Source organism: Vanessa cardui, chromosome 20 (assembly GCF_905220365.1).
Source record: "Vanessa cardui chromosome 20, ilVanCard2.1, whole genome shotgun sequence".
Classification (NCBI taxonomy): domain Eukaryota; kingdom Metazoa; phylum Arthropoda; class Insecta; order Lepidoptera; family Nymphalidae; genus Vanessa; species Vanessa cardui.
In genome coordinates, this window is record NC_061142.1 from 1,551,151 (window position 1) to 1,578,216 (window position 27,066).

The 27,066-nt window shown below is 37.2% G+C and overlaps 3 protein-coding genes across 5 annotated transcripts; 2 read left to right on the plus strand and 1 right to left on the minus strand.

Annotated features, from left to right (window-relative positions):
* Positions 1 to 30: 30 nt before the first annotated feature.
* Positions 31 to 6,563, plus strand: LOC124538570 (protein CLP1 homolog). 2 transcript variants are annotated; one of them, XM_047115665.1, is made up of 9 exons: positions 31 to 263; positions 372 to 533; positions 830 to 1,049; positions 1,832 to 2,002; positions 2,573 to 2,661; positions 3,342 to 3,443; positions 3,557 to 3,688; positions 4,766 to 4,947; positions 6,205 to 6,563. In XM_047115665.1, the coding sequence occupies exons 1-9, from the start codon at positions 171 to 173 to the stop codon at positions 6,314 to 6,316; spliced, it is 1,263 nt and encodes a 420-aa protein (XP_046971621.1). In that variant the 5' UTR covers positions 31 to 170; the 3' UTR covers positions 6,317 to 6,563. The 2 variants fall into 2 exon arrangements, with proteins under 2 accessions (XP_046971621.1, XP_046971622.1); XM_047115666.1 differs by lacking the exon at positions 4,766 to 4,947.
* A 1,333-nt stretch (positions 6,564 to 7,896) lies between these two features.
* On the minus strand, positions 7,897 to 18,701 carry LOC124538368 (alanine--tRNA ligase, mitochondrial). Its single transcript, XM_047115413.1, has 14 exons — positions 18,313 to 18,701; positions 18,073 to 18,246; positions 17,391 to 17,536; positions 16,937 to 17,092; positions 16,221 to 16,365; positions 15,617 to 15,750; positions 14,763 to 15,066; positions 12,818 to 13,620; positions 12,573 to 12,722; positions 11,640 to 11,766; positions 10,980 to 11,191; positions 9,437 to 9,641; positions 8,870 to 8,998; positions 7,897 to 8,506 (listed from the first exon to the last, which is right to left on the minus strand). Exons 1-14 carry the CDS (start codon positions 18,502 to 18,504, stop codon positions 8,366 to 8,368), a joined length of 3,018 nt encoding a protein of 1,005 aa, XP_046971369.1. The 5' UTR covers positions 18,505 to 18,701; the 3' UTR covers positions 7,897 to 8,365.
* Positions 18,702 to 18,918: 217 nt separating this feature from the next.
* Positions 18,919 to 26,733, plus strand: LOC124538382 (protein sel-1 homolog 1). Of its 2 annotated transcripts, none has more exons than XM_047115426.1 (11): positions 18,919 to 19,073; positions 19,161 to 19,493; positions 19,851 to 19,996; positions 20,873 to 20,963; positions 22,257 to 22,480; positions 23,072 to 23,419; positions 23,864 to 23,989; positions 24,222 to 24,344; positions 24,870 to 24,975; positions 25,131 to 25,813; positions 26,240 to 26,733. In XM_047115426.1, exons 2-11 carry the CDS (start codon positions 19,226 to 19,228, stop codon positions 26,384 to 26,386), a joined length of 2,262 nt encoding a protein of 753 aa, XP_046971382.1. In that variant the 5' UTR covers positions 18,919 to 19,073; positions 19,161 to 19,225; the 3' UTR covers positions 26,387 to 26,733. The 2 variants fall into 2 exon arrangements, with proteins under 2 accessions (XP_046971382.1, XP_046971383.1); XM_047115427.1 differs by having other exon boundaries at positions 19,941 to 19,996.
* Positions 26,734 to 27,066: the final 333 nt, after the last annotated feature.

Consider the following 27,066-nt stretch of genomic DNA (forward strand, 5'->3'; position numbering starts at 1 on the left):
AACGTGTTTTGTTGTCAATTTGACGGCACTTTTTTTGTCTGTATTTTTGTAATCTGTCAACTGTGAATTTAAATAAAGCTTTTTGATGATATTGTTTTTATTTTGCAAATAAGTCTAGTCTTTATTATTAAATAATTTAAATTTAAGTAATTTTTATTTTATCAATTAAAATGACTGAAGTTCAACTACAAGAATTTAAATTAGAACCTGACTCGGAATTACGTTTTGAAGTAGAATCTAAAAACGAAAAAGTTGTTTTAGAGGTAAGCTTGAAGTAAAACTAGCATTAGATGCATTTGTACAATATTTATTCAATTTTTTCGCTGATACCTTTCGAATTTCATCATAATTTTATGTGATATTATTTTTAGGTTAAAAGCGGTTACGCCGAGTTGTTTGGTACGGAGTTGGTCAAGGGAAAGCCTTATGAGTTCCATACGGGCGCTAAAGTGGCGGTGTTCACGTGGCATGGATGCACAGTCGAGCTCCGAGGTCGTACTGAAGTCAGTTATATCGCTAAGGAAACTCCAATGGTAATTCATTTAGTTTTTTTTTCTGAATTAGTCCTATCCCATGCTAATATTATTTGAGGATTCCATTAAATTTAAGTGTAAATAAGTGTATCAGCTGTTAATATATTCTCGATACTAGACTGTCAAGTAAATACAAGCCATTAGCAATATAACTTAACAATTTGATTATTTAAGCCAAAACATTTACGCAAAAGATATTCTTTTTCCAGTAATACACTTCAGAAGTATTGTAGTTTCTTTTGTATGGAACCATGAAGAAAATAAAGTGCTTATTTATTGATATTAATTATGTGTAGGTAGTCTATCTGAATGTTCATGCAGCACTGGAACAACAGAGAGTGGCAGCAGAACAGGAGAATACAAGAGGCCCTGTCACCATGGTGGTGGGGCCGGGTGATGTAGGAAAATCAACACTGACTAGGATACTATTGAATTATGCAGTAAGAATGGGAAGACGACCAATATTTGTGGAGTTAGATGTTGGTCAAGGGCACATAAGTGTTCCTGGAACTGTGGGTAAGTTTATATAGAATTTTTTTATGCTGTCATTTCATAAAGTACCTACACTTATAAGTAATACTACTTGTAAAAGTAACTACTATTTATAACAGCTATCTGTTTGTCTGTCTGTTGATCTTTGACATCTAAACCACTGTATCAAATTTCTTGAATTTTGGTCTGAAGTGAGGTTGAACTTTCTATGTCTTTCCCCTGACAACTAACCCTTGTAATAGGAAAGTCAAAGGAGATAACAAGTAGTTTATGTCTCATAGAATGTTCATAGGGCGTCATCACCTCATTCCTAAGGTAGTTTTGTGTACTCTATTTCAAACATAACAGAAAATAAGCCAAGTAGATAACATTTGTACAGCGAATTGATGCCATATCATTGCTTGATTAATCTATGACATTCACTATGGATTTGTGAAAAATAAATTGTTTTCAATGTATGCCTACATTTAATAACATAAACACAACAATAAAATAATAACAGATATGTATTGATCCTAGAAGTGCACAATATAGCTGAGTTATTAATATGAAATATGTAAATCTAAGGTTGTTTTTTATTTTTGTTTATTTCCATTGCAATAGGATATACAGAATCTTTTTTGGTATTAATTATCATTAATAATTATGAAAAATTGGCAAATTATTACAACTGGCAACATTGTCTCTCTCTCTCTCTCCCTATGTCTGTAGGTAGAAGTATTATTTACTAAAATTAAGCCATAATATTATCCTAAGAGACTATTAAGATATTAACAAGTATATAGTGTGAGTATATGTTTCATTAGGTGCCCTGTTAGTTGAGCGACCAGCGTCTATAGAAGAAGGCTTCAGTCAGCAAGCACCGCTAGTCTACCACTTTGGTCACAAATCACCCGGAGAGAATCTTGAACTTTATAATACAATCGTCTCAAGGCTAGCTGAAGTGATTGCTGAACGGTGCGAAAATAATAAGAAAGGTAAGTCTAAATGAGAAAAATGATGATATCTTTCGTTGTACCTGTAGTATAGTACAACATAACTTCGATGTAGCATCCGCAAATTCAATAAAACCCGATTACTGCCGATTTATACATGTAATAGAAAAAGCTCCCTATCGCGCCATTCGACGCTTTTCGTTCAACTTGAGAAAGTTAGTGCAAGTAAATAGACTTTTCAAATTGACGAATATATAAGGTCATATGATATTACAATATATTAAGTTTTTGTAAAAATCATATTCACATAAGAGATAATTATTGATAATTTGGGAGAGCGTACTTAATTCGGATGTTTTACGAATTTTGCCGATGCTACATCTAAGTTGTGTCGTTCTATAAATCCAGAAAAAATAAAAATAAGAATGTTTGGATGTTTCGAACTTTTTGTGATCCCTCACTTATATATATATTTAATTAATTAATAGCTGGGAAAAAAAAACTACAGTACGATAGTATACTAGTTTTTTAATAGGGTAAGATGCTATTATATTTTAATGATTCTGCTTGTTGTCATTTATGTTATTATAAGACTCTTTAATTTAATTGCAGCATCAACATCGGGTGTAATTATAAACACATGTGGATGGGTCAAAGGAGCTGGATACAAGGTTTTGACACATGCTGCACAGGCATTTGAGGTAATAATTATAAAAATATTTACGAATATTGTTATTTGTAGTTACAATTTGTTCAGTCCATATATTTTCCTGTGTGTGTGTACTGTGTTTTCATATGATTAATGTGTATTAAAATTCGTCTTGTGTGATTTTCTACATACAATAGGCTATTTGACAATACGAAAAATAAATTGTGAATTATTGCAATCAGTGTATATTATGAATTCAAAAATGGTTATTTACTAACGAAAATAATACTTTTTATTGATTATTCAAAAATCCATCAATAAAAATGCATTTTTTCAAATGTTTGTCACGTGATACAAAACGCTCCTGATTGGCCGGGCTTATGATGAGGTCACTTTCTTGTTAACCTTGCTTTTCTACTATATGTACCACAGATTAAAATACAGGAAAGTTACGTCACCGACCCCATTGCAGCGCCATATTGTCCAAGTAGCGTTTTTGCGCGCTGTTTAAATATGGAATTTTTAAGATGATATTTTTCGCTAAACATGTACTAGAAATAAAAAATCAACTTTTACTGGGTTCCTTAAGTTCTACTAATTAATATACAATGTATTTTAAAAACCACTCAAATAGCCTGTTATCTAACAAATCATAACTGACTGGGAGAATTACTATTGTTTTTAGTTCCATGAGGAAATAGAATTGTATTTGAATTATATTTTCTATTTCAGGTGGATGTCATTTTAGTATTAGATAACGAAAGACTGTACAATGAATTGAAGAGGGATATGCCAAAGTTTGTCAAAGTTGTTTACCTACCAAAAAGTGGAGGGGTAATTGTTTTTTTTTTAAATAATACTTATCTATTATAATATTTTATAATTTTCGCCTGATTATTCTATAAACTTAAATGTCCTATGTTAAATAAATAGTGTGATTATTTCAGGTGGTAGAGCGGTCGTCTACACAGCGAGCTGAGGCAAGGGACGCTCGGATTCGGGAGTATTTCTATGGGAAGCGAACGCCGTACTACCCGCACTCGTTTGACGTTAAGTTCTCCGATTTGAAGATATATAAGGTAATTTACGGATATTGTCGAATAACTGTTTACATAATTGAATTTGGAGAGATCTTTTGGAATTTGTCTCGATGTTCAAAATCGATCGAGATTATTTATGGATATTATTACAAATAATTATTGTAGCCTAAGATACTTCTTATTATATCAGTTATCTGTCAGTGAAAGTTCCTTCAAAATCGGTCTAACCGTTCCAAAGATTACCCGGATCAAACTGACAGACAATTATTGTAAAAAAAAATATTTTGGTACATGTACCGTGTATATTGAGTAAGAAAGGGCTATTTCAATGTTACAAACAGACATTCCAATTTTATAATATGTATAGATAGTGTCTTGTTCAATATCTTGGCCTTATCGACGTACAAAAGAAGAATTCGCATTGATAATTAAATTAAATAAATATATAATTTTTTTAAAATAAATATGAGACAACATCACATACCTTACTCTGATCCCAATGTAAGTAGCTGAAGTACTTGTGTTATGGAAATCAGAAGTAACGACGGTAACACGAACACCCAGAACCAAGATAACATAGAAAACTAATGGTAACCTACATCGACTCGGCCGGGAATCAAACCCGGGACCTCAGAGTGGCGTACCCATGAAAACCGGTGTACACACCACTCGACCACAGAGGTCGTCAAGATCATTGATAACACTTTGAAATGTTTACGTGAACAATTGTAAAGTAGTATAGTAAGACACAAATTAGATGTAGCATCGGAAAATGCAATGGAATGAAAATAAAACCGATTACTGCCGATTTACACAACCAATAGAAATAGCTCTCTATCGCGCCATTCGACGCTATTCGTCGCTATAGATTCACGCGTCAGAGAAAGCAAGTGCATGTAAATCGACGCGTCAAATTGACGAATATATTAGGTCATATGATATTACAAGTTATTACGTTTGTGCAAAGATCATATTCGCGTGAGAAATAAATATTGATAATTTGGGATAGCGTACTCAATTCGGATGTGATCGGTTTTACGAATTTTGCCGATGCGACATCTAAGTAGTGTCGTACTATAGTGATGTGGTCCACGGTGTGACGTGGGGCGGTCGCAGGTGGGCGCGCCGTCGCTGCCCGACTCGTGCATGCCGCTGGGCATGCGCGCGGAGGACGCGCTGACGAAGCTGGTGAGCGTGTGGCCGGCGCCGGCGCTGGCGCACCGCCTGCTGGCCGTGTCGTTCGCGGCGGGGCCCGACGACCACGTGCTGCACTGCAACCTCGCCGGCTTCGTCTGCGTGTGAGTGCCCACCTCTGTCATACCTCACAACCGCTCGCTTTGCTTTGAGGCCTTTCACGCAAAATTTACTTGGTGGTAGGGCTTTGTGCGAGCCCGTCTGGGTAGGTACCACCCACTCATCAGTTATTCTACCGCCAAATAACAGTAGTCAGTATTGTTGTGTTCCGGTTTGAAGGGTGAGTGAGCCAGTGTAACTTCGAACGATGTAAGGAATAGTTAATATTTCTCACAGCGTCATTGTCTATGGGTGATGGTGACCACTTACCATCAGGTGGCCCATATGCTCGTCCCGTCCTATACCATAAAAAAAAAATCGATTCGATTAAATTTAATTTACATTAGCTTTGAAGATTGTTAAATTTAAAATTTTAATCAAATTTTAATAATAATTATTTGCATCTATACTGTAACTGTAAAAATTGTATGAATTATTTAACATAGGAAACAATTTAGGTTTAAGTAATAGATTTTGTGTTAAAATTTTTATGTATTCAATAGTTACTGTATGTTTCCAAAATAAATAAATAAAAATATAGTATGTAGCCCATAAATGTGAGAGCACATCACATACATTACTCTGGTCCCAATGTAAGTCGCTAAAGCACTTGTGTTATGGAAAATTAGACGTATCGACGGTTTTTTTATGGCATAGTTTGGCGGACGAGCATATGGGTCACCATCGCCCATAGACAATGACGCTGTAAGAAATATTAACTATTTCTTAAATCGTCAATGTGCCACCAACCTTGGGTACTAAGATGTTATGTCCATTGTGCCTGTAGTTACCACAATTTTTTTTCATCGCTAGAAAAACCTTTACGTTTACCCACTAAAAAACCAGCGGTACCCTCTCCGTCTTTCGGCGGAAACCACGGGATCACCTATGCATGCTACCGTGATGCCCTGATCGTCGACTGGCCTATACGGGCCTCCAACACCTAGGGGGCATTCCCGGGGTACTGAGACCCCCCTGGTCCGTGCGGCGCCTATTGAGGCGGGGGGAGAATCTTCCCGCTGCCGCTCCACGGCTTCCTATTGCGACACCACGTTTTCGCAGAAGGGACGGTACCACAAATACCCATGACCAGACCCATGATACATAGAAAACTAATGATAATCTACATGGCCTCGGTCGGGAAACGAACCCGGGATCACGGAGTGCCATATCTTTGAAAACCACTCGACAAAATAACCTTTTCTTAGCTTGCATAGTGTAGCTAATCTATTAGAGGGTCTAACCATTCCTTTGATCCACAGCACGGCGGTGGACCCGGAGCGCCAGACGCTGACCATCCTGTCGCCGCAGCCGCGCCCGCTGCCGGCCACCGTCTTGCTGCTATCTGACCTGCAATACATGGACAACCACTAACGATCCGGACGGACCCGGATCGTCCCGGACCAGCTCGCACCGAGCACTTGCAGTGTCAGTGAAATTCACATAAGTGAAAATATTTTGGTATACATGTTTATTAAAATGAATATGACTGTTCGTAAGATAGACCGAATACTATGCGATGGATTTTATTGACGTGAGTGTGATGAATTTTTCTCATTCTATGTGTATATAGATAGGAATAGTTTAAATTTATGTAAATAAAAGACATTTTTGTTTTTAATAACTTGTTTTATTTAAACAATCCGACTAGAAAAATACAATATTTCGTATTCCAGGAGTTTAATATTCCAAATAAAGATTATAAGTAATTGTAATTTGGAAATTGTATAATAACATCAGTATTCAATATAAATTGTGAAAAAAGAGGTAGATTAACAAATTTCAGTATATTATACAAGAATATTATAAATTTATTCAATATAACCAGAATATTTGTTTGCAGAAATCATCATTATAATTCAAAAGTAATACAATTAATTATCTCATGATATAACTTGTAATCTGACATATTAATATTTTTTTATAATCTGTATCAAACAATAGTCAACTCAAAGGCATTGGTGCATTGACGATTCAAATTTCAGTGCGAGTATGGACAGTATCTTAAAGTCTAGTTTATCTGGCATCGACAATCATGGAAATGAAAGCCCATTACACAATGAAAAAAATAAAAAATGCCTTGTGATTGGCTGGCTATAAGAAATAAGAAACAAATGCCCACCACGACAGAAATTCTGTTCTTATTTTTGAATTATGAATTGATTAATGGTGCTGCACTCGCTGGATTCCGCTATTCCTTATTTCTTGTTCCTTATTCTTTATCTCTTGTATCTTATTTTTTTCATTGTGTAATGGGCTTAAGAATTACAAAACTACAACAATCTGTCCAATAGCCTGTGTATTTTCTTAACTTAGATGATTACAGCACCAATTAGTTTATAAGTTAAATATAATTCATGTTATAATAATATGCAATAATTGCATGATTGCTAACAAAAGACAATATTGATGTTACCTATGCTGAGAAATCACAGCTTAATTAATGAATTTTACAAATATCAAAAGATTATCATATTGTTTGACTTTGGAAAGTGAATATTAATCATATCTAAAATTAACAAATAATCTGGTACTAAACAGACACTTAGTACATTTTATGTCATACTACATATTTTGAGGCACAGACTATACAAAGTCTCATGTACCATAGGGCATTAGTAAATCTTGCAACAGAGGTCAGAGGTGTGATCTCTAATCCGTCCAGTTTATAATCCCAATAACTTTTTATCGGCCCAATCTGTCTTCAAATTTGAGATCAGAAGCCTTGTATGAACGCCGTAACGCCATAAGCCATTAGACCTATGAAGTGGTTTATAAATAATAGATAGACCTTCATGATACACAGGTCATTTGCACCACTTCAAAGCTAAAGTACTTACAAGTCATATCATTATTATTGAGCAGCATACTTGGTTGTCTTGCCCAGCAGTGGGAAGATCGATAAAAGACATTCATTTAAAAATTATTTTGATAACTCATAGTTATTTTTTATATCTCAGGTTACATAATAGCTAAGTTCTAACTTAGTTTTTTCACAATGAACGCCTTTTGCGCTACCTACTTTTAGCGTAAAAGTGTTATACCCAGGAAAAAGAAACTTTGTTTCAGTCAGGTGTCCAACACACATCAAATCTTCTAATCAATTTAGGTAAATGTTTCCAAGAAATGTATAACACAGCAGTTATATATGATACGTAAATAGCTTAGCTATTGTGCCCAACTAATAATTCTCAACTAATATTTATTATTATATATTCATTCAACTGTTTATAAAATTATTTTGCTTTCAAAATTCCGATGACAGTTTCGTTGACGTTCGAAACGTCATTTCCGGAAAACCATAGTGAATACCATAGACTATCAATATCATAGACTATTCAAGCTCTCGACCAATGATATCGAGTCTTCGTACTTAATGCTGATTTTACCTTTCGTAGCTTGTTGAGGCTGTCGGTATGTTCTTTAGTTATGTTGTCTATTCTGGGTGGACTGTTGCTTGTCCCCGATGTCTGAATTGCTGAGATCCTTGATATGCGATTGCGCGTATTTTATTGCAACCCGCATCGAATCCTGGACCATCGACTCGCAGTTTATCAAACTAACCTGCAAAAATAATATTAAGCGTTTACAAAGAAACATTGCACGATAAGAAATATATAGCTTGACGCATTTGAAATATATATTTACTAATTGTTAGGCAAAAAAGTGACCAATTTCCTTCCTTGGAGTAAATTTTTTTTCCTGTGTGAAGTAGTGCTTATTAAAGCTTGGTGATGCTTAGTGAAGTTGAGCGCCGGGCTCGGGGTAGACTTTCGGTGGGGCTACTTGTCCAAGGGCGTAGTTTTACTTAAAGGTTTTACTAGGAGTGGGGGTAATGCATATTCGACAGATTATAAACAACAGCAAGAGCCGTAACGCTATTGGTTGTAAATCCAAGTTTAAAAATTGTGATTTCCGCCATATTACCTTAGTTGCACTCATCTCTGCGTGTGTTAGCAAAGATCGGTCATTTCTCGCCGGCAGGATGGTGGCGTTGAATATCGGCAGAACGCAAGATAACCACTTCTCCGCTGTAAACGTCGATGACGTCATTTCCTGGAAAACAGTAATTACAAGATTTTATGAAGTACGTGCAACAATGTGTGTGATCAGACCTTTAAGTTAATTTTGACCTACCTCCTCTTATTCTAGACATCTTAAATAGTACATATCGTTTCCGTTCCAATAACTATTAGTAATACAGTAACCATAATCTGATATTACAACCAAAATTTAAAGGAAGGAATCTCTACATTTTTAAGCTTCCCTTAAGCTAAGAGATAACATTGCAACGAATAAAAGGGGTGATAAATAAATACATAAATATTGGACATCACATACATTACTCTGATCCCAAGGTAAGTAGCTAAAGCACTCATGATACGAAAAATCAGAAGTAACGACGGCACCACAAACACCCAGTCCCAAGACGAAATAGAAAACTATTGAACTTTTACAACATCGACTCGGCCGGGAATCGAAACCAGGACTCACCTTAGGAACTCGAGCAGTTGCCACCACGACTCCTCCAGCACAACCCATCAACAGCGTGGGCAGGTTCGGATCGCCGCCTTCAAGTGTCGCCCGGACGGCGTCGCTCTGCATGAGGTAGGAACAGCGCAGGAAGTGCACGGTGAAGCGACGACCGCCTCGGATCGCCTCTTGGCAGGCCTCGTCAACTTCCGCTTGGGCTATTGCTCTGTAATGGAGGAATTAGTTTAATTATTATTAATCTTTCAATGTTAGTGGGTTCTGAAGCAGACAGGATACTATGGGACTAACATTTTTACCTGTGAAAAAAGTCCCTGAATAAAATTTGAAAAAAAAAAATGTTAGTGGGTTTTGATTGTCGAGAATCACGTTACAGGAGCCGAGATGGCCCAGTGTTTAGAGCGCGTACATCTTAAAAGATAATTGCGGGTCCAAATCCAAGTGAGCCCCTTTGAATCTTCATGGGCTTAATTTAAGTTTATAATTCATATCTAGCTCGACGATTAAGGAAAACATGGTGAGGAAACCTGCATTTCTCTATTAACAATGCAATTCTGGTACAAGTTTATACACCAACCTGCATTGGAGTAGCGAGTTGGAATATGCTCCTAACCTTTTTCTCAAAGGGAGAGGAGGCCTTAGGTTGTTATTATTATGCTATTATTACGTAGCAGTATTGTTGTGCTGTCGAAGAATTTGCATTGAAATCAACGAGGACAACTTCGTCATCGACTTGATGTTTTTGTTTAGTAGAATTCCTTGGTGATATAAGTCTTCGGGGATTCAAGATTTCTCAACTAGTCTGGGCGGTATTGTCAATTTGTCCATAATCTGGTCATCCCTGTTGTGGAACGCCATTTATAGACTGTACTCCTGATTCCCTTAGTGTTTGACAACGCCCAATCTCACGAGTGTCCGCAACGTTTAAATATTTAGTCAATTATTATAGTAACATGTACATATATTGGTGTTAATCTGATGATTATATTTTCTTTAACATTTAATGTCTTGGAGATATCATATAATCATTAAAATAAGTAATCCCACCAAAAACATTAAATGTAAAAAAATGCCAAGTCTCTGGATACAGTCTTTACATCGTAAAAAGTTTCGCTATACGATGGAGCTTTAAAATTTAGAGAATTATGAACTTCATGTATTAATTTGTATTAATTATAGTCTATGTATTACATTTATATTTTTATTTTCTATTCTATGTATGTGTTCATTCAATTGAATACTTAAACAACGAACATAGTTAACAATGCAGTCAAAATCCATACACAATGTTCTAGCCAAACCGCAAATATAAAATTGCTTTCTATGGTATATTATTTTTTAATGTTTTTATAATTTTTCCTTTATATGTAGCTAATGACCTATCTTGATGCAAAATTGAAGTTTCTAAGTCTGCTCGAAGTACCTTAGATTTTTGATGATCGGCCGGATCTGTGTAAATTACTAATTCAATACTTTTATAATAAGAGTGAATTCACAAAGAGGCAGGTTATTTATCAGTTATTGCTAATACCAGGTAGGTACTTACTGTAACGCCGCGTCATTTTTATTAGTAGCTCTCTTCTGTAAGCTCTCCAGTAGTTGCAAGCAGTCTGCGTAGTCGCCGTAAGGCGCGCCACCCGACCCACAGAGCTCAGACAACTCCTGCTTTATCCTCGAAACTTCCCCCTTCACACGCTCCGGATCAGCGACTTCTATCACTTCCGCTAGCTTCTGCGCACGGCAGAAGAGTTCTTGCGCCTGGGAAGTATTCTTTGATGAGGTAAATTTCGCAAAGATACGCTACGGTATCGAGATCGTAACGGATACAATTAGTTATTACTGTTTGAGTTGTAGAACACACGAACTGTATTGAAAATTATAAGATTGTATCGGAAAATTAAACTCGCAACATTAATGATACTAATATCATAAGGTAAGTTTTGTTTGTTTGTAAATAATAATCTCTAGATTTAATGGTCTTATTCAAAAATGTTTTCACTAATAGAAAGTTACCTTATTCTTGAGTTCTTTACGGTTAAAATTATATTTATTAATTATAACATGTATACAGTATATTTACATAATATTAATGGTAGGTTGACCTGGACCACAAATACTGTTAAATTTTATTTTAAATTTGAAATCATTAAATCCACAAGAACTCGACTTCACCAAAGAGCACTAGTAACCATAGTAATGTGCGCACCTGCAGCGCCCGCGGGCCGGCCAGCGCGTGCAGCGCGGGCGCGCGCCCCCCCGCGCCGCGCACGCGCCACACGCGCACGCCGCGCACGGCCCGCAAGCCGCGCACGTGCGTGCCGCAGCACAGCTCCCTACGAACGCCAGTAGTTCTTTACAACTTCCAAACCTCATTCAGAATTACTTATTTACTTGGTGGTAGGGCTTTGTGCAAGCCCGTCTGGGTAGGTACCACCCACTCATCAGTTATTCTACCGCCAAACAACAGTACTCAGTATTGTTGTGTTCCGGTCTGAAGGGTGAGTTAGCCAGTGTAACTACAGGCACAAGGGACATAACATCTTAGTTCCCAAGGTTGGTGGCACATTGACGATGTAAGGAATAGTTAATAATTCTTACAGCGTTAATGTCTATGGGCGATGGTGACCACTTACCATCAGGTGGCCCATATGCTCGTCCGCCAACCTATACCATAAAAAAAAAGCGTTTCCTGGTTTATTTCTGATTATTGTCAATTATCTTTGTAATCCAGAGAATCGGTATTGCGATTCAACGGGGAAATGTTGCTAGCATTCTTGCCATTCCACGCGGCCAAGATTTATACAGTAACTAGTTTTAGTTCATATTTGTATATAAATACATATTTAAATATTTAAGCATTTAATGTTGTTAATTCCTATAATAAATGAGATATCATTGTAAAAATAATAATACTTAGTTACAATTCTTTGTAATATAATAAAAGATCATTTACAATGACTAGCAATAAAAATGTTTCTTTTGGTCGTCAAATTCAAATTGATTGATGTAAAACATCGATTGATTAAACAAATTCATAAACTGAAATTATCATTACAATACCTCATCTTTAAATAATCTGTCATTAAAAAGTAACTCTTTTTCACACCATTTTCAATCTAATAATGCTCCGAATACTTACTTGGAAACTAGAGGAGGACTACATGTCACCAACCGAAGGCCCACTTCGGGGTAAGTCTCCCCGGGGACTGTGAGCACGCCGGGCTCCGATGACAACTGGGTACTATCTATAACTTGAGTTTGGACTTGGGCATTGGATTCTATCGTCTGTCTGAATAAAAAAACAAAAGTACACATTATTTAAACAAAATTTACAAAAAAATGTACCCAAAAGTCAAACAATTTAATATTGGTATAATTTTTAACCTTATTAGTTCCTGAGCTTCTAACACAACCCTCTGCGACAACTTCTCACCATAAACCGACAGATTTAAAGTGAAGCCTTCGTCCGTAACATTCGAGCCAGTCTGACATACAACACTATTCGGTAGCACTTTCCTAATGGCCGCGTTTAACAGGTGTGTCGCGGTGTGGTTTATCATAATATCCCTTCGTCTATCAGCGTTCACTTTCAACACTACTGTATTACCTATCTTCACGTAAGCATCACTATCTTTGGTCACAACGAAGTGGCCTTTATGGAAAACAATGTCACGAATTTTGAAAACACTATCCACTTTAAAACGCACTTTTTCATTGAAATCTATTAAACCATTGTCGGCTATTTGACCACCCTCCTCGCAAAAGAAATTTGTGCTCTCCGTCACTATGTAATATGGTTTACTTTCGCTTGGTTCAGAGAAATCCAGCCATTCTCCATCTTCGTTCAGTAATGCAACTACCTTCGATTTAAGAGGATCGAACGAAATCTCGTCATCTATATCTTTAAAGTCATATTTTGGTTGATCGTTTGTTTTCTTAACTCCACTCTCATTTAACGTTTGTATTGCTTTGTCGAACATAATTCCTTTATTCGAAGATTGTTCTTTAAACGCCGTTTTATGTCTCGCTTTGTGATTCGAGAGAAGTTTCCAGAAGCCCTTTTTATCTATTTCCAGATTGTTCAATTTCGCTATTCTTTGGATGACGTCTTCTTGGAATCCGTGCGTGTCGTACAATTTGAAAACCACCTCCCCTGGTATTACGGTTGATTTTATTTTCGACATTGACTGGAAACAAACAATTAAATTCAATTATTACTGTTACCTGTTGGACTAAGTTCTATATTGATAGGTCTACACATTTCTTTGCAAAATATCATGCACAATAACCCTGTATTACTTTAGTTTGAAGAATAAGTGAATAAGTATGTTGTCATTATATGCAATACATAGTGCATCTTAGGATATATTTTTTTTTTGGAATTATTTGGCGGTCGATCATATGAGCTACCTGATGGTAAGTGGTCACCATCACCCATAGACAATGACGCTGTAAGAAATATTAACTATTCCTTACATCGTCAATGTGCCACCAACCTTGGGAACTAAGACGCTATGTCGCTTGTACCTGTAGCCACACTGGCTCACTCACCCTTCAAACCGTAACACAACAATACTGCGTACTGTTGTTTAGCGGTAAAATATCTGATGAGTGGGTGGTACCTACCCAGGCGGGCTTGCACAAAGCCCTACCACCAAGTGATTAATTATATATGATAACATGTAAATAATAGCAACTACAAAAACTGATTAAGTCCCCTTTTGATTGATATTGCTTTGTTATTGTTGTTGGTATTGAGTTGCCCTTTTGGGTCTGCACTGTCTGACTTCTTAAAATACCAATGTCTATGGTAAGGAATCACTTACCATCAAGAGTAACTACTAGAATTTACTGTCGGTTTAACTAGGTACAATCGTTATTGCGAACTGATTGTTACTTTAGCTCATCTTGTATAACGATCACAGGTGTATAGAAATGTGTGTGTGTGTGTGTGTGTAATAGTGTAGAGATAAGATGAACAGAGACAGCATGATAGAGAATTATGAAGGTGTAAGCGAGGCACGATGACGGCACAGCGTATTTAAGAGGTTTAAGAGTAACGTACCCTTTTGAGAAATCGAAGCAAAAACAATACATATATTTTATATCTTCCGGGTAGGCATATGACTTCACTCTACCTGATGTAAGTGGAAGTGGAGTCCAAACCTTAAAAAAGATGACCAGTACTGTCAGTAATAAGTTGCCCTAGTCGCCCTTACCATGCTAGCCCGCAACATGCCTCACGCCTCATTTTCGTTTCGAAATTTACTTTCAACCTTACATACCCATATGTAGATTTCAAAATATTCCACCACAGATATATACAAACCTCTTTAAACTCCTTGTATCCCAAGGCAAACCCTGCTAAGTCGACATCGTTCATTTCTTCCACCTCAGGATGCATTTTGACAAGATCCTTCCATTTCTTCGCCAACGACGCCCTCAATTGGTTATAGCTATCTCTTTCGTGGTCAATGATGAGCTTCGCGTCTCTCTCTTTGGACGAGAGTTCGGGGTACGTGTCTCCCAATGTGGTCACCATTACGTCGTACAGGATCGTCAGGAGGTTGGGGTTTTGGAAGACTTCGGAACTTATTTTGAAGGACTTGCGCATAATTTGTTTTAAGTTGACGCTGAAATTAAAAATACTATTTACACAGCACTACATTACATAGTATAAAACAAAGTCGCTTTCTTTGTCCCTATGTCCCTATGTAAGCCTAAATATTATACAAAGCGACCCGACCCGACTTCGCACGGGTGCAATACTAAATATACTACAGAATTTGTTTACTTACGATATCACAGTAAAAACTTCAAAAATTATCAGTGTTTCATTACTATATCGTCCATTTATTATATACAAAAACCTTCCTCTCGTATCACTCTATATATTAAAAAAACCGCATCAAAATCCGTTGCGTAATTTTGAAGATCTGAGCATACATAGGGACAGACTGCGCTAAGGGGCTATGTTTTAGACTGAGTAATGATAATGTACTTAAATTTTCGCGATTATTACACATTGGAATAAAACTAGTTATAACGGATTTGAATCGCGTATATTAATTATTTTTGACATCCAGACGTTTCGAGCACTTTACAGCGTTCGTGGTCACGGGTAGACTGAAGAACGCTTCAAATCCGTTATAACTAGTTTTATTCCGATAATGTATTCCTCACCTAGAGGAGGGGAAGGCGCCGTCAGCCAGACACAAGCTGATCATCCGCGAGTGGTCAGCCAGGCGCCGGTAAGCCTGGTCCAGCCCAGCGTCAGCGCTGTAACTGGCCTTGTACTCCGCCGCGCCTTTACTGTTCTTTGGACAAAGAAACAGAATAAATTTACAACAACAAATATTACTATCAAATGAAAGTTATAGATTCAATACATCAATTGAGATTAAAAAGGTAGATGTATCACGTAGTGGTCACAACCCAGAGAGTGCTCGGCGGTGAAGGAAAACATCGTGAGGAAACCTACATGTGTCTAATTTCATCGAGATTCTGCCACATGTGCATTCCACCAACCCGCATTGGAGCAGCGTGGTGGAATATGTTCCGAACCCTCTCCTTAATGGAAGAGGAGGCCTTATCTCAGCTGTGGGAAATTTACAGGCTGTTACTTTACTTTACTTTTATATCTGATGTTAGATGGTACCAAATAGCCTAAACAAAAGGCTGACTTCGAAAACCTGAGTTTAAATCGCTTTCAAGCAAATCAATTCATCATTGGCATCGGTGCTGTTAAATGTAAAAACGAAGATTTTATCATTCAGTAATTTTTCACCTTTTCAATGGCTGAGATGAGCGGTCGGAATAGATCCGTGTCGTAGTTCGAGGGAACACCCTGTAGCAAGGCGGTCATGCGCTCCAACCCCATACCAGTGTCCACGTGCTGGCGTCTCAGTGCACTCACTGATCCGTCCATCTCTCTGTAATGAATTCCAATTTTAAAACATTCTATTACCTAATTATATTAGTTTAAAGTAAATTCCATATATTATCTTTCGTATTTGTTAGTAATTGCATATGTTTCTATTTAATTCTAAGATTAAACTATTGTATTCTCAAACAATATACGTAACTCGGTTAGGTTATTGCAAATTTTTAATCCCACTCTGATGTCAGTAATAAAAACTCGAGATCTTATACAATGTCATGCTTAAGAAGGTTCTCACATTATCTGATCTGATATCGAATATTTTTAAGATACAGATTAAAAAGAATCCATTTTAAGGATTTTCCGTAAATAAAACTAATTGCCGTTTACATATTTCGGATTTAATTTCGAAAAGTACCTCACCACCATTAATTATACACTATACACACACACACTTTACACATTACACTTATTTACAATTTTACACTAATTTACATTTATAATGAATAATTTTTTTTTATGAAAAGGTTAACAATTGTATAACATCCCACTACAGCCACCAGCAATGGATAAGTAATTTTTAATTTGATTCAAACATCAAGTACTCACTCTATATAACTCACCTTATGCATTGAATGAACACAATGTTCCATATTTCTGTAAGAGATCCATCCGGGTGTATGTAGTGTATCTCAGTACATGGACCACATGGTCCCGTTGGTCCCATCTCCCAGAAGTTATCCCTAGCCCCGTGACCTTTTATGTGACTTGAAGGCACACTAAAAGACAACAACATCAACAAAACATTATCAGCTGTTTTTTAATTTTCATTCATTCATTCATTATTTTATTTCAATTCAGTTTTTTACTTATTCATTCATTCATTTCAATTCAAAAATTAATGTACACATATATGTATACATTTTTATTGATTATATATATTATAGTTTACAATTAACATGTACGATATTTCAAAGATGCTATAAAAGTATCCCTTATTATTAATTTTAAAAAAATGTAATCACTATTCAATTTATAATATTAAAAGAACTATAAATTGTTTTCATGTAACTATACCCAATCTGTTTCCAGATGTCTCTGCACTGACTGTCCTCCTGCAGACCAATGACGGCATCGCCAGAGAAATAAGTGACTAATAAATTTTCAGGTTTCATTTTGTATGGACCCAATAGAAGATTCCATGCCATCTGACAGGCTTCTTTCTGAAAAACCAAAGATTAATTTATTTAATGAATATGAGTGTCACAAACGTCCTTGATTCAATGTACTTTTGTGGTAAGTTCAATGATACATAGTTTATACCAACAACAAGGGGTGAAAGCCAGATAAACAAATTTGACATCACATTGATGCAATATAATTGGTCGAAAACTTGAATAGTCTATGACATCAATTATGGGTTTGCAAAAATGAGCCTTTGGGATGGTGATGAAGCTGTTATCAGAACTTAGGAGAAAACATTAAAGTGAATACGAGTAGATATAATAATATATTTAATAAATATCGGTTAATAATGCATAATATAGCTGAGATTTAAGAAAACTGCACAAAATTTGATAATTTAAGATTCATTCATTTTTATTCTTTCTTTCTTGCTTTAGAAAAGACAATATGTTAGCTTTGTTGTAATAATTGCTTTATATGCTTTACTTTATTGCATACTAATACATAATATATAAAGAACATGTGAATAAATATAGACTGAATATGACTAATAATTTGAGTGAAGTTATAATACCTTATAATAATCACCAAATGACCAGTTGCCAAGCATCTCAAAAAAAGTGTGGTGATGGCCATCAGTACCAACTAAGTCCAAGTCATTATGTTTTCCTCCAACGCGAATGCATTTTTGTGAATTAACAGCTCGAGGGCATGGGGCATCGACAACTCCTAAGAATACACCTTTGAACTAAGGAAAAGTTGTTGCAATCAGTGTTAATCTTACATTAATATACTTAGCTAATTATATAGTTACCTGATTCATCCCTGCGTTCACGAATGGCACTGTGGGATCACAGAGCGCCACGACAGAACTAGACTTTATATGTTTATGATCATGATTATCTTTAAAATAATTAATAAAAGTATTCCTAATAAAGCTGCTCGAAGATTTCAATCGACGCTGAGGTCTGTGTATTCTATTTTTTAAAATTTGTAGCCGTAACATTTTCCAGGTTAGATAATTTAAACAAATATTAAATATTAGCTTTTATTTATGTTAATATCGCTAAAGCTATATGGTTACCGCTGATCGTAAGAACATAGTTAATATATATATGTTTTACTTGTACAGATAAATTGTTTTAATTAATTGTTGAAATTCGCAAAACAAATATTTTTGCAGTTTTTTGAACTTTGACTCAGTCACACCTGTCAAATGTCAATAAGTTTGACAGTACTTATGTCACAACAGCTGTTTATTTTTATAAAATCTTCAAAGTTAAGCTTGTATGTGTTTTATGTACGCTTGTATGCGTTTTATGTGGCTTGTTCTCACATGTATACAAGCCAAAAAATATTTTTATACATAGTACCATAGCCTAAAAAAATATATTTATATTTTCATTGTAAAAAATATCCGATTTTTAGTTTCAAATAAGAAAATTATCGCTTGAACATCGGAAGCGATAATCTGTACTCGTCAAGTTGTCGATGACAATTCGCATTAAGCAGTATTAAGTACATTACTATAAAATAAATATTTTTATTATAAAACCATGTAATTTGTATCAAAAGGTACACGTGTATATTTGTCAGTGGGTGTCTTATTTATGTGAATAAACGTACTAAAAGTTATTTATAAATATATTTTTAATGTTTTAGTTTTGTGTTTACGAGGGACACGTAAGTCTGGTCGTGTTCTAGAAAATTACAGATATTGGATAAAAATGGATCATTTAAAAGTGTATATTTTGTGGCTGTGTTTCGCTTTATCGGCGGCTACGGCGCTCGGTCCCGAAAGTAATAAAAAAGCCGAAGATTCCTCTGATGACGATGAAAAGTCATTGGAAAACTTGGATTCGGAAACGATGAATGACCCGGAATATTACAATGAATTAACTGAGGCTATTAATAAACAAATAATGTCTATGCAAGAGTATGCCGATGCAGTCAGTAAAACGACGCGACTTCTAAAAAAGGAAGAGGAAAACATAGGTGACGAAATTTGTATATAATATTGTGTATTAACTCTAAACTTTCGTTGACTTATCATAATGTATCAACCATTAAATTTCCCACTGCTGGGCTACATTAAAGTTATCTCAAGAAACAAATTTGTAGGTAATACCACCGTTTGGTTTAACTGTAGGTAACCTGCATATATCAGGTAGAATTACCACAAATTTAATCTGATACATTCACATGATGTTTTTCTTCGCCACAAAGCATTGAATGAATTTAATAATTCAAATTAAGTACCTAGAAACTCAATTGCTTTCTAACTTGAAATGGCCACTGGGATACTGTGGCCAAAATACATCATTACTTATTTATATTAACTTTAATTATTAGATACATTAGATCCCGTCCAAGCAGATAATAAAATAGGACAAATGGAATATACTCTGAAGTTACTGAGACTTAGTTTGTTGAAACAAACAGAGCCCAATTGGATGCCACCCAGTAAAGCGTCGAACCTGCAGGAAAATGAGTTTGAGGTAATTAATTTTGGAATTTCTAATATAATTTGAGTGACATTTTGTAAAGAAGTGGGTTTTCATACACAATAAGCTTTATTTAAAATCAGATTTGTAGATTTTATCATGCTTAAACAATGAACACTTCAGTTTTATAACAGCAGAGATTTAGTAATATTAGATTTTCAATTAACATGGTTATTTTTATTATGAAAGTTATTAATTTCAGGATATTGACCATGTTTTTATCTATGTTTTTTGTCATTATCTACGTATGTTTTTTTCTTGTGTCCCGAAATAAATAACTGAGATTTAGTAATGAGTTTATATACTCTCAAGTAGTGTGGCTGTAGATATTTAATTATTTTGTTTAACTTGCACTAGAATCAATATTATGTAGATGTATGAAGATAGTTCGTACTAATCATAACAGGCTTATAACACTTTGGTCTCCCTCTGCACTTTTTGAAGATACTGAATTAACTCATAATGCCAAATTACTGTTATTTATTTGGATAATAGTGTTACTTCACAGTGTGAACAAGTGTTTCTAACAAGCACAAGAGATAGTGTCAATGTAGGGTAAGGGCATAATCATGGAGACGATCAAGTTACTCATTTGATTTACTATTACTCATACTTTAATTATCTGTCTATTGATATAATTAAAAAAAAACTGACAAATTACAAATGTATAAAATATTAGTGACTATTACTTTTTTCATTGATTGTGTGAGTCTCTCTGCTTTGATGAATGTTGCAGTCATTACACTCCCATGCTTTGGAAACCACATAAGGTTTTTAGTCTTACGTCAATTTATAAAAAGCTAACCTTATGCCAGTTTGTGTAATGTTATTGGAGACGAAATATTTCTAATTGAAAATATTGATTTATAGAATATGGAAGAAAATCCTCAGGATATCTTAGACACATTGCCTCCGTTACCTGAAGAGAAAGAAACAGAATTGTCACCTGAAATGAAAGAAGGTAAGTCTATGTAATCCAACATTTCATCATTATAATATGCACAATCTTATAATATTCATTACTGGCGACTATCCCCCCCCCCCCCATTTTACACGGGTACAATAACTGATACAAAAAAATACTACTGAATATGTTTATTTACGATATCTCATTATAAACTTTAAAAATTATCAGTGTTTCTTTACTATATTGTCCATGTATTATATACAAAAATCTTGCTCTCGAATCATTTTATCCAATAAAAAAAGTGCATCTAAATTCGTTGCGTAATTTTAAAGATATGAGCATACACAAGGGCAGACAGTGGTAAGCGACTTTGTTCTACACTATGTAATGATTATGTAAGCTACATTGTTTCCTCTCGAATCACTCCCCCCTTAAGTAAAAATCAAGGTGCCAATTACAGTTAATACGTAAATAGTTATTGCAGTTTTTATTTCGATAATAAAATACGCCAATTTCGGATATTTATAGTGTGAAATAATAATCGTTTTGGTATCGATTTCTATTGAAAATTTTAAAATCCTAAGTATTATATCTCTTCTTACAACTTTCTACTTTGTCAAAATCAAAATAAACTTTATTCAAGTAGTCTTTTACAACCAGTTTTGAATCGTCATTTTACAATTAAGTGAAGTTACCACCGGTTCGGAAAGTAGATTCTACCGAGAAGAACACGCAAGAAATTCAGGTGTCGACCATTTCTTGTGTTTTCTTACAAGATAAAAAAAATGCGCACAGTTAAAATTATTTAAAAATGTGTACCTTTAGAACCTTTGAACTTACAAATAAAAATTTAAATAAATTACGGGATATTTACCATGCTTTTTATTTTTATCCGCTGGAGTACGATATTTCGACATTATCTACGAATGTCTTGTTCACGAGACTTAAGTTACTAGTTGTATTTATTTTATGTACACTCGACACTCGACGCAAAAAATTCGCGAATCGATACGTTGAGTTTCGTTTGTAAAACACGGGATCGAGGAAGAGTTGGGCCTATGCTTATTTTTTCTTATCACAGGGGGAGGGGGCAAAATTTAGTGAATATGGTCTTGCGTAATAAATGAATAGCAATGGCAACTATGGAGTTGAGAATAAAATCTCTAGAATAGACACGAAATAAATATTGTAATAGTATCAAGATACTTCATATTGACTTGACTATAATTGTTGTAAAAGTATTATTACAACTACGCAGCTACACGCTACACACATGCTTAAATTTTATAGTAATTGACAAGCGGCAATTAGAATAAGCTCTTATAAATATTAACTTTTTTTTTAAAGCAAAGGAAGTTTACGAAGCAGCCATGGCGAAATTGGAACGAAGATCACCGGATCTTCGTGGAGCCATACTTCAGGTGAAGCAAGCCGCGGATTGGGGCTATGTACCCGCTAAGATCAAATTAGCCTGGTCGTATATTTACGGCGAGGGCGTTGAACTCGACGTGGAAAAGGCTAAGAAGATATTTGAAGAGCTGAGTGAGGAAGGAAATGCAGATGCGCACGCGGTAAGTTGAACAATTACACAAAGAAACTCAACTTTATATTCATGGTTGTAGCCAGTTCCATCGACCAAAGGGACATGACCTTGGGTCGAAGGTGGCGCTGTAATCGGGACTTTAGTTAAATCGACCTTAGGGGACATGACCTTGGGTCGAAGGTGGCGCTGTAATCGGGACTTTAGTTAAATCGACCTTAGGGGACATGACCTTGGGTCGAAGGTGGCGCTGTAATTGGGACGTTGATTAAATATTTATTTCACCCGGACGTTGTGCCGAATAGTTACTTTCATATGATAACCTTAGATGGGCCTCCACCACCATAACACTTTTAACATCCGGCTCGAAGGACCAATGTTAGATGACGAATTAAAGTACTATTGATCCAGGAAACTCAAATTTTATTTGGAACATTGCTTTACATATTGTAACAAAAAGAAAACATCTATAGCGCGATTTAATATCCCACTAATGCAATCTATTAATGACAACTAATAAAATAAGTTGATAAATATAAACATGAACATACATCATCATGTACATGGAAATGTCACAAGTGACACAAGATTTATTCGCGTCTCCTGTATCCTGGTCGCCCAGGGGCTGGGTTTCTTGCACGCGACGGGCGTGGGCGTGCCCGTGTCGCAGGCGCGCGCGCTGCTGCACTACACGCTGGGCGCGCTGGGCGACAGCGACTACGCGCAGATGGCGCTGGCCTACCGGCACTGGGCCGGCGTCACGCTGCCCGGCTCCTGCCCCAAGGCCATGGAGCTGTACATGAAGGTGGCCCACAAGGTGGCCGCCCAGGTGAGCCTCAGCGGCGGGCCGGCCGTGCAGCGCGTGCGCCTCGTGGACGAGGCCGAGGGCGCCGGCTCGGGCGCCGCCCTCGACACCGACCTCATCGAGTACTACCAGCTGCTGGCCGAGCGCGGCGACGTGCAAGCGCAGGTACACGCACAACCATACCGGCATTATATTCATCTTTCTTGTTAGTTAGTTAGTTAGTTATAGGCTTGCATGATGAAGTCCATGTATAGTAGGACACAAATTAGATGTAGCATCGGAAAATGAAATGGAATGAAATTAAAACCGATTTACACAACCAATAGAAATAGCTCCCTATCGCGCGATTCGACGCTATTCGTCGCTATAGATTCACGCGTCAGAGAAAGCAAGTGCATGTAAAGCGACGTGTCAAATTGACGAATATATTAGGTCATATGATATTACAAGTTATAACGTTTGTGTAAAGATCATATTCGCATGAGAAATAAATACTGATAATTTGGGAGAGCGTACTCAAATCGGATGTGATCGGTTTTACGAATTTTCCCGATGCGACATCTAAGTTGTGTCGTACTATACAATTAATCTTCCACGATGCTTCCGTAGGTGGGTCTCGGCCAGCTGCACTTCCAGGGCGGTCGCGGCGTGACGCTGGACCTCAACAAGGCGCTGCACTACTTCCAGCAGGCCGCCAAGACTGGCAACGCCGTCGCGAACGCCTTCCTCGGCAAGGTGATGATATATAATCCATTTATGTTGGTGTACCATGTGGTTCCGCATACTTCCGGTCGAGCAGCATAATGCTCGTCACGAGTCCTGGTGTCTTTAAACCCCATCTTCACTCAAGGATAGTCTTTACGAGCCAAAACCAAAATGTGACATCTCGAAAGTTATAAAAGTCAAATATATTTTTTTACATTGATTTGAACCTTTTTAATTATATTTTTATAATAAATTGTTCTAGATATACCTGGAAGGAGGCGACGGAATCAAAGCTGACAACGACACGGCTCTCCGTTACTTCAGGAAAGCCGCCGAGCTGAACAATCCGGTTGGCCAAAGCGGGCTCGGTATTATGTATTTACAGGTCGGTTTTATATACTTCAAACAGATTATTATTAATAGTATTTTATGTTCCTATTTTTCTATCCCACTAATGGTGAAGATATCACTGGTGGGCAATCAATATCTTATTTAATAGATTCTTACTAATATGTATTACTAGCTGATCTCTTGGCTTTATCGATCCGAAATTTGTGAAATTTTGTAGCATTCTCACTGAGGTGAAGGGGGCGGGGGTAGAACCTCCTGTTTTACCCCCATACAAATATAAAATGTTTCCCCATACGAACTTACTCTCCTGTTCCTTCCTACGAACCCCTTTTGCCTTACCGTTAAGGGATGACTTCGTAATAAAAACTAAACTTTGTCTTTCCTCGGGACTCGAACTATTTCCTTAGGAAATTTAATTCAACCGCCCGGAATGAATTAAATTTTGTAAGTCACAAACGACCAGTTTTTTTGATATTTATAATATTAGAAGGGATTATTATTTTTAACGTTATTCTTATATTATATTTATTAAAATACTTTTGTCTTGTCACGTCTTCAGGGTCGAGGAGTGCCGAAAGACACGGCGACAGCGTTTAAGTACTTCGCGATGGCGGCGAACCAGGGCTGGGTGGAGGGGCAGCTGCATCTCGGCTTTATGTATTTCGGTAAGAGCGCTGTAAAACATTGTTGATAATGAGACGCAATATTGTGTATCGTTACGAGGACATTGAAATGGCTCGACTTAAAAAAGGTTTTGGAATTGCAGAGTATAAATAATACTTTTCAAAAGAACGACAGATTAACCAAGTGTCGCTCGCAGGAGGCATCGGCGTCCGGCGCGACTTCAAGCAGGCCAACAAGTACTTCTCGCTGGCGTCGCAGTCGGGGCACGTGCTGGCGCTGTACCACCTGGGGCAGATGCACGCGCAGGGGCTGGGCGTGCTGCGCTCGTGCAGCACGGCCGTCGAGCTGTTCAAGAACGTGTGCGAGCGCGGCCCGTGGGGCGCGCGCCTCATGCGGGCGCACGCGGCGTGGCGGGCGCGCGACGCCGACGCCGCCTTCCTGCAGTACCTGGCGCTGGCCGAGCGCGGCTACGAGGTGGCGCAGAGCAACGCCGCCTTCCTGCTGGACGAGGGCGCGGCGCAGGGCGGCGCGGCGGAGCGCTGGCGGCGCGCGCTGCAGCTGTGGGCGCGCGCGGCGGCGCAGGGCTGCGCGCCCGCGCGCGTCAAGCTCGGCGACTACCACTACTACGGGCAGGGCACGCCGCGCGACCTGGACGCCGCCGCGCACCACTACCGCGTGGCCGCCGACACGCTGCACAGCGCGCAGGCCACCTTCAACCTGGGCTACATGCACGAGCGCGGCCTGGGCCTGGCGCGCGACCTGCACCTGGCCAAGCGCTGCTACGACCTGGCGGCCGACGCCTCGCCCGACGCGCGCCTGCCCGCCGCGCTGGCCCTGGCGCGCCTGCACGCGCACTCCGCGCTCGAGGGCCTGCTCGAGGTAGCGCCACATTCTGTACTATACGACACACCTTATCACCTTAGTTATCATTTTATATACCATGATGACACACACCACCGATGTGTATAAGTAATTCAAGATAATATCCATATACTATGTGCTGATACGTGGTGCTCCTTTACGGACTAACCACTGAACCGAATGCATCCGTAATACGCCAGTTCACAACTGGACCGCTTCCCATCGATAGATTACAATATAGCGAAAAATAATACGTTAAATATCAATCATATTTCACGGTTCACAATATTTCAACATCTAACGAATTTTGTAATCTTAAGGTGATTGAAGTATGACATTGTATTTACTTTTAATTATATCGTTTAATTTATCAGCAATACGTAATATTATTCTCTCTCTCTCTCTCTTATTAAAATTCAATGATATATAAATGGCATTCGACAGTCTCTTTCGCAGAGTCCGCTCGCTTTCATCTTCCTGTCCGGCGAGTCGACGTTCCTCTCGAACTGGGACTTGTATCTCATCTCGGCGCTGGTGGGCGCCCTGGGCTTTGTGATCTACCTCCGGCGACCGAACCAGCCGGTCAACTGAACGAGTGAACGCAATCGAGTCATTCACTCATTCACTAAACGAATGTAGCAGTTAAACGATTCGAAGTCCAAATAATATGAATCGATGAATTTTATAGACAATTGTGACCAAAAGTGTTTTGAAAAATATAGTGCAATTTTAATTTAGTAACACGCGTCAATAAGTTTTATTTATTTCAGTTATCGTTTTATAATACTTTCATATGCATCGTGTTAATAATATATTAGTCAAAAGTTCCAATGACAATACAAATTCCATTACGAATATTTTTTAATCTATATCTTCTGTTTGTTAACGATATAGTGTTATGAGAAACACTTTGTAAATACAAATAGTTATAATAAGTATTTATTTGGTTTTATTTACTAACTTATCACGACATTTGGTAAATACATAACATTTGATAGATACTATTAACATTGCAAAGTATCAAAATTTATCAATTTTAGTGTGTAAAATGTTCATTATTTAGTTTCTACTCTTGACACTACAAAACTATGCAAAGGTTTTAAAGTTGGTCACCAATACACTACCAAAAATACATTCTGGTTAATTAATCTTAAGTTTGGCGTTAAAGGAAAACAATCTGAACTAAAGTTGAAAGTTATACACGTCACTAATTCTATGTGACTTTCAAAAATGTAATTACCAAATGAATAAAGTAAAGATACATTTTAATA

Coding starts and splice junctions, on each gene's coding strand:
- LOC124538570 (XM_047115665.1), top strand. CDS start 171: ATGACTGAAGTTCAACTACAAGAATTTAAATTAGAACCTGACTCGGAA. Junction 534..829: donor TCGCTAAGGAAACTCCAATG/GTAATTCATTTA, acceptor AATTATGTGTAG/GTAGTCTATCTGAATGTTCA. Junction 4,948..6,204: donor CTCGCCGGCTTCGTCTGCGT/GTGAGTGCCCAC, acceptor TTTGATCCACAG/CACGGCGGTGGACCCGGAGC.
- LOC124538368 (XM_047115413.1), bottom strand. CDS start 18,504: ATGTTACGGCTACAAATTTTAAAAAATAGAATACACAGACCTCAGCGT. Junction 13,621..14,762: donor GATACAAGGAGTTTAAAGAG/GTTTGTATATAT, acceptor GTTTGTTTCCAG/TCAATGTCGAAAATAAAATC. Junction 8,507..8,869: donor CAGAGATGAGTGCAACTAAG/GTAATATGGCGG, acceptor TTATTTTTGCAG/GTTAGTTTGATAAACTGCGA.
- LOC124538382 (XM_047115426.1), top strand. CDS start 19,226: ATGGATCATTTAAAAGTGTATATTTTGTGGCTGTGTTTCGCTTTATCG. Junction 19,494..19,850: donor AAAGGAAGAGGAAAACATAG/GTGACGAAATTT, acceptor TTTAATTATTAG/ATACATTAGATCCCGTCCAA. Junction 19,997..20,872: donor TGCAGGAAAATGAGTTTGAG/GTAATTAATTTT, acceptor ATTGATTTATAG/AATATGGAAGAAAATCCTCA.